The 18,894-nt window shown below is 38.9% G+C and overlaps 1 protein-coding gene across 2 annotated transcripts in view; it reads left to right on the top strand.

Moving 5' to 3' along the window:
• Positions 1-1,842: 1,842 nt before the first annotated feature.
• Positions 1,843-18,894, top strand: part of LOC106567780 (ephrin-B1) — a 77,905-nt gene continuing 60,853 nt past the window's right edge. The window contains exon 1 of one of the 2 annotated variants that reach the window (XM_014137507.3): positions 1,843-2,966. In XM_014137507.3, coding sequence (XP_013992982.1) covers positions 2,848-2,966 — 119 coding nt within the window. In that variant the 5' untranslated portion in view covers positions 1,843-2,847. Of the gene's footprint in view, positions 2,967-13,582; positions 13,682-18,894 lie in introns of those variants that run through there. The other variant, XM_014137508.3, reaches the window with a different exon arrangement.

The raw sequence follows: 18,894 nt of genomic DNA, 5'->3' as shown, positions 1-18,894 counted from the left end.
TTCTACATAGTCTACTGTCACAATATGATATCAGGTTAGATCAAATAAGCAAACTGCAATGTAAAGTTGCTATTATGTGTCTATCCTAAGTAGGTCACAAATAAATCAAACATCTAGTTTAGAGCGAGGAGCTATTTTTAGAGACCTTCCTTGGATGAAGCCACAGCAATATGAAAAGGTCACATATTCCTGACTTTGCAGAGATGCATTGAACGCCAACCATGGCATGAAACACAACTATGAAAACAGCTGTGCTTTTACTCACAATTTTTTGTATTAGTTAGTTTTTTGGTGTATAAGCACAATCTTACTAGGTAGCTTTGGTTAAGAGGCAAAGGGAAAAGGAGATACATTTATTTATTTTTCTATATTACGCTTGGCTATATACAGAAATATTTCAGCACTTTTCTGCCATTCAAGCAGGAGTGGATTGGCCATCTGGCATTTCGGCTGGTACATTTTTAGCCCAGTGGGCCTGTCTAACTTGGGTTTTTAGCACAAAATTATAATTATCTGCCTAATAATGGGGGCCTTAAGGAAAGATATGGGCTGGTATGGGGGCCTCAAGGAAAGAAATGGGCAGGTGTAGCGGCCTCAAGGGAAAAACGGGCCTGTGTGTTAGAAATGCCAGGGACATTTTAGGTCCCAGTCCACCCCTAGATTGGCACGTTCATGAAGAGATCCCAAGGGACCAAGGAAGGCCAAAGGCCAAAGGAAGATAGTTTTACCTGTGATTTGATTTAAAGCAGGAAATTATCAGTATATTTCTATTCATGTTTATCTCCATAATAGCCTATATTTAATGCATTTTTTTCTCTCCGTCATAAATGATGGTGTGCAAAAGACATCCATTAGTATTGCTTTTTGTTCTGAGTGTTCAGGCTTGTGTTGAAATTAGATATAAGAAGAAATAGTTTACATTTGAACCATATCGAGATGTTAATCAATAACGAGTTCCTAAAAGGCAACAAACTTACAAACATTGTTTTGCTCTTTAATTACTTGTTACTTTTATTTCTTATTCTTATCCGTATTTTATGTATTTATTTTAAACTTCATTGTTGGTTAGAGGCTTGTAAGTAAGCATTTCACTGTATGGTCTAAAGCTGTTGTATTCGGCGCTTGTGACTAATAACATTTGATTTTTGATTTGTAAGAGCAAGCCTGACCAATAACGGCTTTGCAATGGGCTGACATAACTTTGATAATATACATCATTTGACTTCAAATGCATCACATATATTACTGGCAGAGAAACGTTTTAGGATAGAAGATAATAGCCTAGAATAGAAAATAATAAAATAAGAATAATGCAGCAAGATCCACTCGTGATAATGCTTTCTGTTTTCCCACAACGTTTCCACCCATTCCGATAGAGGGCAACATTGTCAATAGTAATACGAGCCATATTAGACCTACAAGAGTCACAGACTACCATTTTTAATTAATGTGAGACTCATCAAAAATATATGTTTTTGACTATATCAAACACCTTATAAGTAGTCCATGTAGTGAGCAACATCCTATAATAAATGTATCATACGCTGCTATATTAAACCTTATAAAGGCAAAATGTATTACCTCTGTTGATTGTGGAGACATTCCCGGTGCAGGCCAACATATTCACCATGTCTAATCAACGCATATTTATACAAAATAGTCCGCACATATGTTGAAAATGATAAGTATCTCTTAATTGCCATGTATTGACTGTAAAAGGCCCAGACTGTACTATGCCGAGTCCCTTCGGTCAAGGGAATGATGAACAACTGAATAATGAGAGGACTCCGCCAAGCTGCCTTGATTGGTTGGGAGGTCAGGGCTATCCAAGCGTTGCTTTACGTACGCAGCAGTGTGTGCGAAGGAGTATCGTATGCCAGTTTGGAGTGTGCACTGTACGCTGGAACTATCACTCGAAAAACTCATTGCGAGTTCAAGTTAAATAGGCACAAGATTTCACTTTATTTCCCAGCTGTTTTCTTTTTTTTTTATAGATTCTAAACTGGATTATTCACCCGTAGCCTATCAATGTCGTGATTCATGCACTTTGGATGAAGCAGTTCAGAACGGACTTCGAACATGAGTTGGTGTCTTCAATATACAGGCAGACTGTAACATCTCAAGTGGATTGGAATTTCAATGCACGGGAGATTAACTTCCACCTGAAATAAGGATTTTGCGCATTTTATCGCGAGTGTTTTGGAGTCTGCTACTACACATATGGAGTAGGCTATTTTGGAGATACGCAAAATGTTTTCTGTTAGAGCGTTATTATAGACGATACAATGAAATTGACTTATCTATAGACAACGGGTTCACCATACAAAGAAGAGTATAAGAAAACAGACGTGCCAGAGATCTTCCCTGAAGCAAGGACAAAGGGGTCACATTTACAGTATCGGATTGTTAAATGTGCATCAACAACTGTAAAACGCACTCCAGCGCACGGGGTTCGCGGGCGAAGACTCCACTTGTTAACCGACTCAACATTATTTTCTGACCAGTGACATTTTGAAACTTGTTATATCAAGGAGTTTAAACGTACGCATACCTTACAAATCTATTCGACACTGGTAAGGTGATGAGATAAAGAATCCAGAACATTGTTTTACCTGCAATATACTCTTGTTCTGCTTGCATAGCCTGCACGGAACAGAGGAAACAGGATTTCATGATATCTATTCAGTGATGGTTATCATTTGTCATTTTAAACGTGATTTTACGCATGATCTACATGCGACACTAGCGAATGGGATCTAGAATTGTGCAAGCTTTACACTGTATCCATTTTTGTTTTATGATTTCATCGCGCCGTTGATTAATTTGCCTGACTGAATAAACGTGGAAATGGCAGGCTCGGGTTCCAATTGGAAGTACTACCTTTGGTTTTTGACAGTCTTGTGCAGGTCGCTGTTGCCCGTGGCCAAAACGTTGGAATCGGTGGTTTGGAACTCACAAAACCCCAAGTAAGTGTTCAATGTGCAAATCTAGGATATATTAGACATATAGCCTATATCTGTATTACCATGCATTGAATACAACACAGCGCTCATGCTATTCTATTAGCATGTGTAAAGATGCTAATGGTCAACACATATGCATAGGCGCCTGGACATGTTTCCAACTACTATTTGCGCTGAATGACATTCAGGGCTCTGTAATGTGCTGGCTCTGATGCCTCACACCGTGTTGAATGGAAAAGCATAGGCCTACTGTAAAACAATATGAAGTGGAATCATGGGGAAAGCCAGACATGGTTTGATAGCCTATACATCATAAAGGCCGTATTTTAAACCATCAATAATAAGCATAGTTCAGTTCTGCCTAGTGAGTCATTCATGGATTTCTTGATGTTATGGTAAATGTATTTCATTCAAGCTATGTTCGTTATTTAGATAGGATTCAATAATGTCATTATTCAACTTCCAACCAACATTTATGAGGTGCCAAATTCACCTAGAATCATTCAGGCCCCATCATTTACTGTTAGGGAAGCCTACATCTCTACTGCAGAAGAGTGGTCTCTATAATCAAGTGAGCGGCAGCAACTGCTCCTGGTGTGTGTGTGTGTGAGTGTGTGTGTGTGTGTGTGTGTGTGTGTGTGTGTGTGTGTGTGTGTGTGTGTTTTCAGGTGCTCTCCTCTGGATGGATTGACACATTTATAAATGTGTTTTCCAAGTTTAATCCATATCTTTCTGGCTTTGAGGATAGATACATTGCCTAATATAACATCCCCACTCAACATACTTCAGTCCTCAGAGCGTAACAGGGATTTTTACAATATATAAGCCTTTTGTGGTATTTTGTTATTTGACCTAGATGAAGACATATCAAACATCTATATGTTTCATATGTATTTCAATCCAAGTTATTCCTGGAATAATTTCTAATCCTGCAAAACCGAGTCTCCAATAGATTCTATAGGTAGTTTCTGGCAGTTGAGGCCTGTCTGTCTTTAATAATGTTATAGTGTATAAAATAACAATAACAATATCAGCTTAATTGGATGCTTGGATAATATAATTATTTATTTATTTTTTAAATATATGCAAGATACATCACTCTCTGCTACCTTGTGGTACCACTTAAATTTGTTCCCTTATATTACTTTAATCTTTACTGATTGAAGAGATTTCTCCCAAGGGTTATATATATATATATATATATATATATATATATATATATATATATATATATATATATATATATATATATATATATATATGTATGTGTGTGTGTGTGTATATATATAACCCTTGGGCAAAATCTCTTCAATCAGTAAAGATTAAAGTAATATAAGGGAACAAATTTAAGTGGTACCACAAGGTAGCAGAGAGTGATGTATCTTGCATATATTTACAAATATATATATATATATATATATATATTATCCAAGCATCCAATTAAGCTGATAAGGTGAATCACACCTTTTTATAATTAACTTAAAAAGCTGAAATATTGAGAACACATCTCTATTATTCTTGAAAGCAATAACTGAGGGCATCGGTATTCAGGATTTAAACACCAGCCATGGATGGAGTCAAGTGAAGTGGCCTAGTCCTGGCCTTGTTCACTCAACAGTGCACAGTTTAAAATAAGTCACGACACGGAACAACGTAAAAGTGCTGACAGAGACAAGTCTTTAATTGCCATTGAGCAGTTGTTAAAAAACGGGCTGTTTTGTTTTACAACAGTTGGTGGCTGTTTTCTCAAGTAAGTTAATGTTTGTTTACTTATCCACCGAGTGGTATTGCTTTGCTTTGCCTACAATGCTGGTAGCTAGGTCGTCCAGAGTGCAGCCAGCCACTTAAAAGCTGATTACAGATCTATTGGCCCATGAGGACATGAAGACTTGATGATGTTCATACAGGCATCAAAATAAGTTAATTGATATGTTATAAATTGAATTCACACAAAAAATATTGATGATTGCACCTCCAGAGAAGCTAACTTCAAAACATAATAGATATATTTTCTTTCCAATGTATAAACTAAAACTGTTCATTTTATTCAGAGCTGAGTCACGTTTATTTTGTTTATTTTGCTGAATTGGTGCAGACTAAGTTTGCTCCAACTGCACCTGTGGGTTTTGAATTGGAATGTAGCAGCCATTTTGTATCAAGACATTGTATGTCAAACAAATTAGTTCGGATGAGTTTCATTGTGTGTTCAGTGTGGATGTAAACTCAAACTTCAGTTCTCAAATGATCATAGATCACACAAAATGTCAACATAAGTAATGTATTTCGAAGAAGACATTGTCTCAAGTGTTTAATATTGCCTTATAACAAAACAGGCCAAAGCAAGTCTTTTCAGGGACGCTAAATAAACATTGTTTGAGTTCTTGTTGACTGTAATGATTTTATGACTCGAGGTGATGGCCCAGAAATAGGCTCAATAGATGTCTAACTCGGACATATGGAATAACACTACCCCCATGCAAGCGCTGGCAAATCACTCTGTAAAGCAGCTTACAGGGCTTTCCACAGTAATTCCAGGCAGATCGACTCACCAATTTTTTTAAGACACATTTACGCAAAGGCCCCTGGTATACAATTTTTTGTCTGTTAGTTGTGCATGTTCGACAGCACTTCTTATTACATGTTAAATATAATTTAAGATTCTGTGATTTCCAATTTTTTCTCAATACGATACTTGACGTCTCTGTCAATGTTGACTCAAATTGTCTGCATACAGTTTCAAATAGGACACATAGCCAGTATTGATGGATCAACACTAAACTTAGCTGAGACGTACTGTATGTTGGGACTTTTATTTTGGCACTCAGTATTTCTGTTACTTGTTCAGAGTAACAGACTCTACGAGTGAGGAAAGCTTTAGGGTTGCTACTATTCCCTTCTCCACTCTTTATTATTTTCCCTTATTAAAATGATGTAGCCGGCCCACCACATCGAGTCATACGCACTTCAGATACACTGTCTGCTGATTCCTCCCCAGTACCAGACCACTGGCGTAGATAGCCCACACTAATTTTACAGCTATACACTTAAGAAAAGCACTCCATTCATGTAATCACATGAAGTCACACTCTAACACGTAGATAGGCCTACTGTGATACAGAGATCAAACTCGTACAGCATTGAAAAGCAGATCTAGTGATTGGGTACATGAGGAACAGCTTGTGGTAGACCAGGGAACTTCACAGAATGCGTAAGAGTGTAAACACTAGACACAATACAAAGATTAATGCATATAAATGCAGTTGTTCTTTGATCACAAGCCAACATTTTAAGATATTGTTAACATTTTGGAAAAGTTGTTTCTTGCAGACTTCTAATTTATATGTTCAAATCCACAATCGATAAAGGTATTCCAAATTCAATTTCAGGCATATATTTACAAATATTTACTATTACAACCAGTAGATTTGTATTTTTTTCTGTGATATTACTGTAGGAGTATTTTTTTATTTCTTTTTTACAAGAGGGATGGATAAGCATAGATAATATTTTCCAATACAATTTTTTCTACCTAAGAGAAAGAAGGGGATATAGTTGGTAATTGGATTTATTGATATTGAACAAACCTGTTTCTTTCTAATTTCTCAGGAGGGAATGAAATGAGTAGGTAATTGAAAATCTGTCTTTCATTAACAAAGGACATTTCTCTAAATTCCTCTGAGAAGTGAGCTCACTAGCAACTTAAGATAGGTTTACCTGCATTTACTATATTGTAGATCTACCATGAAAAAGAGGGAGAATATTTTGTTCAAAGTACAATCAAATATATTATGACAAACCTTTCTTTATTTTGTTATATGAGCATCTTGTTCTAGCCGTAGAAAAAATACTTCATGTCATATTTGTCATCTTAAAATGTAGTGTGTTGTAGCAATTTCCATGTTGGGCTCACTGATATCCCACACAAACATTGAGAAAGAATATAGTAGTTTGTCACCTAGATTGACAGTGGTTATCATACATGTTTTTCATATTTTGTTGCATTACAAAGTGGGATTGAAATAGATTTAATTGGGCTTTTTTTTGTCATTGATCTACACAACATGCTCCATAATGTCAAAGTGAAAAGAATTCTACACATTTTTACAAATGAATGCAAATTCAATAGCTAAAATGTAGTCATTGCGTAAGTATTTACCCCCTTTGTTTAGGCAAGCCTAAATTAATTAATGAGTAACAAATCACATAATAAGTTATTTGGACTCACTCTGTGTGAAATAATAGCGGTTTACATGATTTTTTTAATGACTACCCCTTATTCTGTCTCCCAAACATACAGCATCTGTAATATCCCTCAGTCGAGTATTGAGTTTCAAGCACAGATTCAACTACAAAGACCAAACTTTTTGAAAGCCTCATAAAGAAGGGCAGTGATTAGTAGATGGGTAACAACAAATCAGACATTGAGTATCTCTTTAAGCATGGTCAAGTTAATAACTGGGCTGTGGATTATGTATTAAACCAACCAGACACATCAAAGATACAGTCGTCCTTCTGAACTGAGCCGCAGGACAGGTAGAAAACTGCTCAGGGATGTCACCATGAGGCTATTATTTTAGAAATGAGTTCAATGGCTGTGATGGGAGAAAACTGAGGATGGACCAACAACATTGCAGTGACTCCACAATAATGACCTAAATGACAGAGTAAAAAGAAGAATAAAAATAAACAGAATCCAAAACATGCATATGTATGCAGCAAGGCACTAAAGCAATACTGCAGAAATACACTGCAAAGGAGTACACTTTTTGGCCTTATGTTTGGGGCGAATCCAACACCTGACGTCACTGAGAAACTGCCTCCTTATTTTCAAGCATGGTGGTGGCTGCATCATGGCATGGGTATGCTTGACAGCGGCAATGACTGGGGAGGTTTTCAGGATAAAAAGCTAGAGCTAAGCACAGACAAAATCCTAGAGGAAAACCTGCTTTAATCTGCTTTACAGCAGACACTGGGAGAGGAGTTCACTTTTCAGCAGGACAATAATCTACAACACATGGTCAAATCTACACTGGAGTTGTTTACCTGGAAGACAGTGAATGTTCCTGAGTGTCCAAATTGCAGTTATGACTTTAATCTGCTTGAAAATCGATGGCAAGGCTTGAAAATGGCTGTCTAGCCATGATCCCTAACACCTTGACCGAACTTGAAGAATTTTGAAAACAATTATGGGAAAATATTTTTAATAGACTTATCTAATAAGACTCACAGGGGTGAATACTTATCTAGTCAAGATATGTTAGTGTTTTATTTTTCATTAATCTTAATCTTCCACTGCCATTACATAGTATTGTGTGTAGATCTTTTTTGTTATTGTTGATTGAGTGATTGATATGATTTATTTAAGTGTCATATACCTACTGGTGCCCAGCCCACATGGGCTTACAAGACACTACTAAACACAGTACCATTTTTCTTGTACTCAAAACAAAATAACATTTTACAAATTATATGCATACAATAATCATGGCCAGTACAGCTACCATCTAGCCACACTACACAAACAGTGCATTTCTCCTTCTCCTCCAGGCATTGTGAACAATCTGAGCAATCTCAAACACGCCCTGTCTGAAACAAAATTCAAGCCTCTGCTCGTCCCATAAGCAGAATACTTCAGGGTTATCGCCACATTTTTTATATATACAAAAAAAGAACATGTCTCAGATCGTCATACAGAGGGCTATAAAACACTAAATTGATTTTCGATTTCTTCAAGATCACACAGTAGGCATGTTCTAAAAATTATCTTCAGGCACTCTGTTAAATTTACACGTCTTTATAACCAGAGGGAGGGTGCCGGATCTGAGTTGTGCGCTAACTGACCTTTGGCTTTTTGTTAGGTTCAGGTGGACATATGGTTCAGTGATGTAGTTCTCTTTGATGAGAGTGTACGTTCTAAGTTTAGGTTTAAACCAAATATCAGCTGCCCAATTTTCCTTTTGGATCAGAAAACGCTTGTCCTTGATTTGGTTAACACCACATGGAAATATGTTCCTGAAATTACCATATTTTTGGTGAAACTCCATTTCAGTTTCACAATAAATAGATAATTCTCTAGCCCATGGATAGTTATGAGTAAGGTCCCAGTCCAGATTTTTTTTGTGATTCTGTGTTCTGGCATATTTATCAGTCTATTCCATAGACGTACCATGTCAGCTTGTCTATATATTTTGTAGATGTGGTCAGTATAGATGTGATCATTGATTTTGTAACTTTGTAACTCAATAAAATGTGAATAAATCCAAGGGGGGTGAATACATACGATAGTCCCTGTACTACATGTAGGATGCTGTTCTGCTTTTGAGACCCATCACTGCTAGACCTCATAAATTCACCCTGCCATCTCTCTCCCTTGTGAGAACAATAGCAATGTAATCCTGTCCTGTATTTCCCAAGATTATGGGTTATGTGTCAGATAGAGCCAAGCAGGTGGTGGCCAGTTAGTCCTACTGTATGTCTTCAAGAGACTAGATTTGCTGTTTTTAACCATTGGCGCATGTGAAATATAGGCAATGGAAAGCTTTTAGACAACTTGCATTTACACACTAACAATAATAGTTTCATAATATTGTTAAGGTCTCCTCACGGAGGTTATGATAGGACAACAGGAGACTGGCTGTTAAGAAGAAAAAAGTTTGAACGCAGTATCATTCCATTTGATTGTGCACTTCATACCATAATTATACTGTAGTCAATGATTCAGAAATTATCTTTGCCTTTTAAAGCCAGGGAGTATTATTTTCGTCTGTGCTCAGTGCGCTATCTTGAAATCAGACCCTCTAACTAGGTAATTTAACTAACCCCATAATAAATCCTCAGTCAAAAACAAGTCAAAAAGAGAAAGGAGACACCAAAGGTTAATGTTTTAACTATCCAGTTAATGTATTATTAAAGTTATCAATTAGGGAGTGAAACCTCTGAAATCACACACTGTGAAGACCAATACGAGAGACTATCTGTCTTCAGTGACTGGTCTATGGTTATGTCAACAGTTCGACGTGATGTTGTAAAATGGGAGAAAACATTGCATTTGATTTGTGTTTTAATTATTCTCACAAAGTCACATATAGACATTTACGGATATAGCTTGGTCGGGAGATTCAGCAGCGTATGATAAATGGAAAAGATATCGAGTGTCCTGTGTGTTTAATACATTAGAGCCAAGTGGAGTAGCTCAAGCTTTGCCTGACTGTGCCATCATGATCAATGCGCCTGTGATTAAAAGTGACAGTCTAGAGATTAACTCTGTCACTGTTTAAATAGGCTGTGCCAACCCTCCAGCCTTTAATAAACCCACCCATGCCCCTGCTCCCTAGGTTTCAGCCGTAGTTTACACAAGAAAGAGATTCCTTTGAGAAGTGTCACAGGAGTGGTTTTGTTCTCTTCCTGCCCTCATCCCTTCATGCTGGTTCTGATAACGTTTCACAGAAACCCAGACCCCATCACAAAGAGGAGAGATTTAGAGCCACCTCAGGACGGCTTAGCACAAAAATGAAAGGAACGTAAAAGCAGTCATTGTGTCATTAGGCACTCTAATATTCCACTTTTAGAAAGTAGTGGAGCTACTATTCCAGACAGTTGTCTGAGTCTACCTTTTTCAGCCATTAATGGCTTGATTCTGATCAACTGAGCACCCGAGGAAGGTCATTGTACGTACATACCATTGTGAGATATACAAGGCATAGTTTTAGACATTTTATTATCTTGGTTAACTCAGAACTAAAGTCTTGCGTAATTGGTTAGATACTCGATTAAGTTCTGGGTACATACATTTGAAGTCGGAAGTTTACATACACCTTAGCCAAATACATTTAAACTCCGTTTTTCACAATTCCTGACATTTAGTACAAATTCCCTGTCTTGGGTCAGTTAGGATCACCACTTTATTTTAAGAATGTGAAATGTCAGAATAATAGTACAGAGAATGATTTATTTCAGCTTTTATTTCTTTCATCACATTCCCAGTGGGTCAGAAGTTTACATACACTCAATTAGTATTTGGTAGCATTGCCTTTAAATTGTTTAACTTTGGTCAAACGTTTCGGGTAGCCTTCCACAAGCTTCCCACAATATGTTGGGTGAATTTAGGCCCATTCCTCCTGACAGAGCTGGTGTAACTGAGTCAGGTTTGTAGGCCTCCTGCTGGCACACGCTTTTTCAGTTCTGCCCACAAATTCTCTATAGGATTGAGGTCAGGGCTTTGCGATGGCCACTCCAATACCTTGACTTTGTTGTCCTTAAGCCATTTTGCCACAACTTTGGAAGTATGCTTGGGGTCATTGTCCATTTGGAAGATCCATTTGCGACCAAGCTTTAACTTCCTGACTGATGTCTTGAGGTGTTGCTTCAATATATCCACGTAATTTTCCTACCTCATGATGCCATCTATTTTGTGAAGTGCACCAGTCCCTCCTGCAGCAAAGCACCCCCACAACATGATGCTGCCACCCCCGTGCTTCATGTTGGGATGGTGTTCTTCGGCTTGCAAGCCTCCCCCCTTTTCCTCCAAACATAACGATGGTCATTATGGCCAAACAGTTCTATTTTGTTCCATCAGACCAAAGGACATTTCTCCAAAAAGTACGATCTTTGTCCCCATGTGCAGTTGCAAACCGTTGGCTGGCTTTCTTTATGGCGGTTTTGGAGTAGTGGATTCTTCCTTGCTGAGCTGCCTTTCAGGTTGTCGATATAGGGCTCGTTTTACTGTGGATATAGATACTTTTGTACCTGTTTCCTCCAGCATCTTCACAAGGTTCTCTGCTGTTGTTCTGGGATTGATTTGCACTTTTCGCACCAAGGTACGTTCATCTCCAGGAGACAGAATGCGTCCCTTTCCTGAGCGGTATGCCGGCTGCGTGGTCCCATGGTGTTTATACTTGCATACTGTTGTTTGTACAGATGAACGTGGTACCTTCAGGCATTTGGAAATTGCTCCCAAGGAAGAACCAGACTTGTGGAGGTCTATAATTTTTTTCTGTGGTCTTGGCTGATTTCTTTAGATTTTCCCATGATGTCAAGCAAATGTAACCGATGTGAAATGGCTAGCTAATTAGCGGGCTGCGCGCTAATAGCATTTCAATCAGAGATGTCACTTGCTCTGAGACCTTGAAGTAGTTCTTCCCCTTGCTCTGCAAGGGCCGTGGCTTTTGTGGAGCGATGGGTAACGATGCTTCGAGGGTAGCTCTTGTTTATGTGTGCCGAGGGTCCCTGGTTCAAGCCCAGGTAGGGGCGAGGAGAGGGACGGAAACTAAACTGTTACATTGATGCTGTTGACCCGGATCACTGGTTGCTGCGGAAAAGGAGGAGGTCAAAAGGGGGGTGAGTGTAATTGATGTGAAATGGTTAGCGGGGTGCGCGCTAATAGTATGTCAATCGTGACTTCACTCGCTCTGAGACCTTGAAGTAGTTGTTCCCCTTGCTCTGCAAGTGTAACCGATGTGAAATGGCTAGTTAGTTAGTGGTGGTGCGCGCTAATAGCGTTTCAATCAGTGACGTCACTCGCTCTGAGACTTGAAGTAAGGTTTCCCCTTGCGTTGCAAGTGCCGCGGCTTTTGTGGCGCGATGGGTAACGATGCTTCGTGGGGTGTCAGTTGTTGATGTGTGCAAGGGTCCCTGGTTTGAGCCCAGGTTGGGGCGAAGAGAGGGACGTAACCTACACTGTTACACAAGGGCCATGGCTATTGTGGGGCGATGGGTAACGATGTGTCGTGGGAGGCAGTTGTTGATGTGTGCAGAGGGTCCCTGGTTTGAGCACAGGTAGGGGCGAGGAGAGGGACAGAAGCTATACTGTTACACAAAGAGGTATTGAGTTTGAAGGTAGGCCTTGAAATACATCCACATGTACACCTATTGACTCAAATTATGTCAATTAGCCTATCAGAAGCTTCTAAAGCCATGACATCATTTTCTGGAATTTTCCAAGCTGTTTAAAGGCACAATCAACTTAGTGTATGTAAACTTCTGACCCACTGGAATTGTGATACAGTGAAATAATCTGTCTGTCAACAATTGTTGGAAAAAGTACTTGTGTCATGCACAAAGTAGATGTCCTAACCGACTTACCAAAAGTATAGTTTGTTTAGAAGAAATTTGTGGAGTGGTTGAAAATGAGTTTTAATGACTCCAACCTTTCCGAAATAGAAAGATGATAACACCTGCTAAATTGTGATTTGTCCGAATAACCAGTGAAGAAAAACCCAACCTGGAACTAATGCTGCTCATCTCACGCATCCCGTTGTATCATTATAGATCTACGGTCATAGAGATCCTATGAAATTACTAGAGGGGCTATGTCATAAACCTTCAAAGTTCCAGAATAAGGTGAAAATGAAAACCATTATACGCCGAGTCAATATTCACGTCATAAGAAGGAATTCCCTCGACCACGCTCACAAATTGGGGAAAACAACATTCCTTCCCATTCACCCCCATTGTAAAAGAGAGAACTTCGTTGTAGGTTTTTAGTTATACAGAAATAACAAAACATGCTGAAATGTTGATGTGTTGTTCAATGTACATGTAACCAGGTCAAAAATCCCGACCTATGGATCGCAATGCTCCTATGTAGGAAAAAATAGAGCATGCGAGATGAGCCCTGTGGCTTCACGCTATTCGCCTTTGTAGAGTGGGAAATGTGGGGAATCGGTGTCCAAGTAGGCTGGCTACACGTTACTATGTGTGTGGAAAACATTCCATCACAGGTAAGACATGTATCTTGTTTAGTATAGTCCATTTATAACGCCACTCACTATTTCTAGCTGTATAGTCAATTTGTTTGTGTTGTAGGGCTTGGCTAGCTTAATGTTCTGGTCGGTAGCTAGCTAACTCACTCGGCTCCTACCATCGTCATGAATAGGGGCATGAGGGAAGCCCTACAATATTATGTTTTTCTAAGTAGTGAGAACAGGCAATGTTGAAAAGTAATCTTTAGACATGTTGTACTTTTGTAATTGACTAAAACAAGAAGACAACAAGAAAATTGTGTTTGAAAAGGGTCACGTTTTTGCTGTGAGCTAATGAGGTAACCTAGGTAACCACAGGTTGTTTTCCCAACAGGCGGGCATTCTATTTAATACCGATTGGGACTATTGTTTGAATGTAATATTGGCAGTTAAAGGTGCACTATGCAGAAATCGCTCGGCCATTTCCTGGTTGCAAAAATTCTAATAGTTACCTAATTTCAGTTTATGTGACAAAACAAGCAAGTATAGTGTAGAGAATTATTGTGCCATCTAAACCGCTGTGAAATATATTTTCCATAACCCAAAATATTGTATTTTCAGCTGGTGTACAAAACCAAAAGTAAAAGACCTAAAAACTAAACTTAAAGCTTCAATATGTAATTTTTTGGGAGAGCTGACAAAATGTACATAGAAATGTGACGTATTATATATATATATATGTCATTCTCATTGAAAGCAAGTCTACAAATGTTAGATCAGTTCCATATGCGCTATTTTTATGCTTCCTGTTTTCAAGTTTAGTTTTTGCATCTTTTGCTTTCGGTTTTGTACACCAGCTTCAAACAGCTGAAAATACAATATTTTGGGTTATGGAAAATATATTTTACAGCGGTTTAGATGATACAATGATTCTCCACAGTATATTTGCTTGTTTTGTCACATAAACTGAAATTTGGTGAACTATAAGAATTTTAGCAACCAGGAGATGGATGAGCTATTTCTACATAGTGCATCTTTAAGAACAGGAAGCATAGAAATAGCGCACATAGGACAGATCCACCGCTTCTTAGACTTGCTTTCAATGTGTCACGTCCTGACCATATACTTAGGTTTTTTTGTATTATATTTGGTCAGGACGTGGCAGTTATGTGTGGTTATGGTATAGTGGGGTTGTGAGTGTTGGGGTAGGTTCTAGGTTAGGTATTTCTATGTGGAGTTTAGTGAGTGTATGTTTGTTTGGTTAATTGGGGTTGGGACTCTCAGTTGAAGGCAGGTGTTGTCTATCTGCCTTTGATTGAGAGTCCCATATAGTGGGGTGTGTTTGTTTGATTTTTGTGGGTAATTGTAATTTTGCACTGTGTTTCGTTTCACCTGTGAAAACTGTCACCTTTCTCCTCTGCGTGTTTATTTTGTTTTGTCGTTTCCATCTAAAATAAATATGATGTGGAACAGTCAACCTGCTGCGTATTGGTCATCGAGTGATTTCGACATATCTTCCGATGAGGGAGAATACGAGGAACGTGACACAATGAGAATGACAGATCTATAACTCACATTTCTATATGACTTTAGTCAGGTTGCCCAAAAAGTTGCATATTGCAAATTTAATTTAAAAAAAAAATGGAACCATTCCTCTGTCTGGCTAACAAACATACAGTGCAGATAAATTATTACAATTAATTATTTTACATAATATCTTATCACATAACTGGAAAACCATGATTGACCAACTCCCTGACCAAAGTGGCTAACCTTTATCCCATCATAAGAAGGTTCATGTCCATTTGTGTGTATGTTTTCTGTCCACAAGAGATTAGACATTTTGAGATGAAGACTTGAGAACTGTTACCTCATCTTATGTCTATGAAAACATCGATGTTTCTCCATTCTCATGTGGGCCACATTCTCCTATCTGAGTGCTCTGTAGCTGACTGATAAGGTCAGTCTAAGTGGCCTTTCCCTTTTCGTTACTTATTTAAATCAATACATGAAAAGGGAATATTCAGGGGAATGTTTTACAGCATGTTTTCTCAGGGCTACTCTGGGGAGTGAGCTTTCCACCCAAATGCATGACCCAAATCTCTTGCAGTAACATATGTATTTTCTAGCTGTTACAATTGTTTTCATGTGACGACTAGTATGTGCAGGACCTTTTATGAATCTGTTGACAGTCTGGATGTAAAGTTCCTTAGCACTGACTCATGGATTCACAGCCCTCTAAATGAAATACTGAGCTCTCCAATGCAATGAAAGATACCAAATGCTTAAGGGGTAAGGGGCAACTAATAATTAATGTTGTCTGATTGTTGAACATGTGTCATTAGATTGGACCCCAAAGCAGTTACCATTACAAAGGCGCTCATATGTAGACAAAGGAAGCTGAGAAGCAGAGATCAGTTATTTCAAGTTTCTGGATATATTTGAAAGGCACATTCAGAAGCGTAGTACATTAGTGGTAGTCCTATAGAAAATTATATAAAATAGCCACTGGTGTGTGGTTCGGAAAGGTTATATTTTCATTACCGACATTTTGTATAAAGTTGCATGAGAAAATGGATGCATGTGTTTTTCCATCTCTCGTCACAGCCGTTACATACAGTTGACTGAAAACCATTGAGTTCATATTTATTGGCAGAGTAGGCTGAGTCATTGTTGAGCGCCACAAGAACGGCATTGTTTGGCACACTCGATCCATGACCATTCCTAAGTTAACTACAACATTCATTTAACTCCACTAAACAATCAAGGGCTTGGGATAATGCGGTTGGGGGGTGTCAGTTCTACATGCCTAGCTCATTCTTGCACAAAAATGGCGGAGAGGTTACTGTACAGAATGGGGATTGTGTAGCACAAGGGGAGAAGAACAGATGTTAGATATCAGAGGCACAGATCACACAAAGGGTATTCCACCAAACACTCTCACCTTGGAACTCGGCACACACATCGCCCCAACCAACTGTGAGATTTGGAAACAGATATTGCTTTCCACAAATGCATATGATTCCCCTAACATAGTGCTCTTTGTTTTTGAGGGCTTCAACAATATAATAGTTTTTGTATTCACAGTTTGTAGCAGAACTTATTTTACTTATGGTGGTCTGTGTTAATAGTAGTTTCTTAAAAGTTGTTTTGAATCGTTTTGTTTTAATGGTAAGGACGGCTAAAGGTGCGGTCATGTATAGACATGCTATGTCTCTTCTTGTATTATCTTGTATCTTAAAATCAATGTTGTTATATCCTCACACACACACACACACAGAGAGACTCTGATCGGATCTGAATCCATTAGTTACACCTATGTATTGAGCAGGATCCCAAACAGGGAAGCGAGTGGTTTGATCTTCTTCATGGAGAGGACAGCAGTAGGGAAACCCATGTGTCTCTCTGCATTCCAAATCTAGTTCCTGGCTCTGGAACGGATGGATGTGACAGCCATTCCAAAGCCCATTAGAACTTGCGTTTCAGAATAGATTTAACTAAATGGCTGATGCCGTGAGCCTGATAGGCCGAGTCTTCCGTAAGTGTGTCACTGCGCCAGATGGACTCTTTGCTAGAATACATTTTATTATTAATTATGAAACAGACCCTTTAATTTGTACCGTGCATCATGAAAGAAATCACACAGCAGAAATGGCATAACACAGACAGAGTGATTATAACCATATAGACCCTGACTGTGACAAATAGATAACAGCCACCTTTCAAATTTCATGAACATGAATTCTTCTCCCTCTCTGAGGGTGCACGTCAGATGGGAGCCGCCTTGAGGTTTTCCTCTCTCCTTTGTCTGGCCGTCCAGCTCTATGAAGGCTAGTGATCCAATGTGTCTGTAAACCAGGGCTTTCTCCATGCCACCTTTAACCCATTCTACTGGGGCTCCTTGAAGGCCCTCTCGAGGCGTTGCTATGTGAATGACCAGCATGAAAGGATTCCCTAGTCCACTGCACAGAGTTTGGGCGGAGGAGGGGGGTGGATTAAAAGTCACGCTGTTAACGGCACAGCTCCCAAGGATTGGCGGACCCTCAAACCGCCGAGTGCCCTGGCAGCTGGAGAGGCCAGCTCAAAAGCCCCACGCCGGGAAGCATTCTCTCCCGCTCTTTACAGGAGGCTGCTAAGGAATCTGCACATACACAGAGGGGAATAAACAACCCCCTTTTCTCCCATTTCTGACTGAGTTTAGGCAAACTATAGACAGCCCATAGTAGATCATTTGTAGTGTATATAACTTTTTACCATGTGGATTTATTTGTAAATATAAAAATACATATTTTTCTGTTTAGAGATTCTGAGAATAGTTTTGAGCTTTATAAAGATTCTGTTAGTCTGCAGTTAAATCCACAGCGGCTTAAAGCAAGTGGGATTTTAGGTCTATTAATGAATTGTTTTGATTGCTGGTTTGATGGATTAAGTCAGATAGTCACAGATTTCATGCACATTTTCTCTTTTTATGACCCTGATGTAATTATTTTACCTGACAGTCAGGGATATGGAGAATATTGAAGACAATGCAGGCATACCAATAGAGGATTAATCCTGCAGACAAAAGCATTTGTTTTGAAAAGAGGCGGTGAGCTGTCAGGTTAAAGTTTCAGCGAGAAAAGAGGACAATGAAGTCGAAATTGAAATTCCTCCCAGTGTGGCCTTTCACATTAAAATAAATGACATTGTTTGGAGACCAGGTACTCCTCCGGGGGACTGGGCCATTGTCTGCCTGCAGTGAGGTTACAGTGTGGCCGCAGGTCACCCCGCTGAGGCTCTGACTGATGATGAGGCTGTGACATAAGCCACCGCTTCCTCCCACCGGAATGGCCTTTATGGATCTGGCAGCTTAAAAACTTTAAAGGCACTCTGAAGTAAAATAGGACTGAGAAACCCCAGGCTATGCATCTCTGAAGCGTGTTTTTCATAATAGCATAAAAATATATGCACCTGTTATCATCTTGCCTCAGTAATGCCTCTACTAAAACCGTAATAAGAGACAAATGTTTTGATTCAGATTTTTCAAGCAATTTTTTCAATAGGGTGGTCATTGTTATCATGTGACTGGATTGGCTGGAACTTGATCGCTTGACAGCCACTGTTATAGGAATAGTGGGACACTGATTTACTGAGTTTAGATTCTATGTAATGAAATGTATACTCCAGTGACTGATTTAACCTAATATTTGAGTTTGAATTTTCTCCACACTAAAACTGTCTTAAAGCAATTCGTCTTGGAGCATTTGTCATGA

The sequence above is a fragment of the Salmo salar genome, chromosome 13 (assembly GCF_965601325.2).
Source record: "Salmo salar chromosome 13, fSalSal1, whole genome shotgun sequence".
NCBI classification, from domain to species: Eukaryota; Metazoa; Chordata; class Actinopteri; order Salmoniformes; family Salmonidae; genus Salmo; species Salmo salar.
The sequence above is the reverse complement of the archived record's forward strand: the minus strand, read 5'-3'. Positions and strand labels throughout refer to the sequence as shown.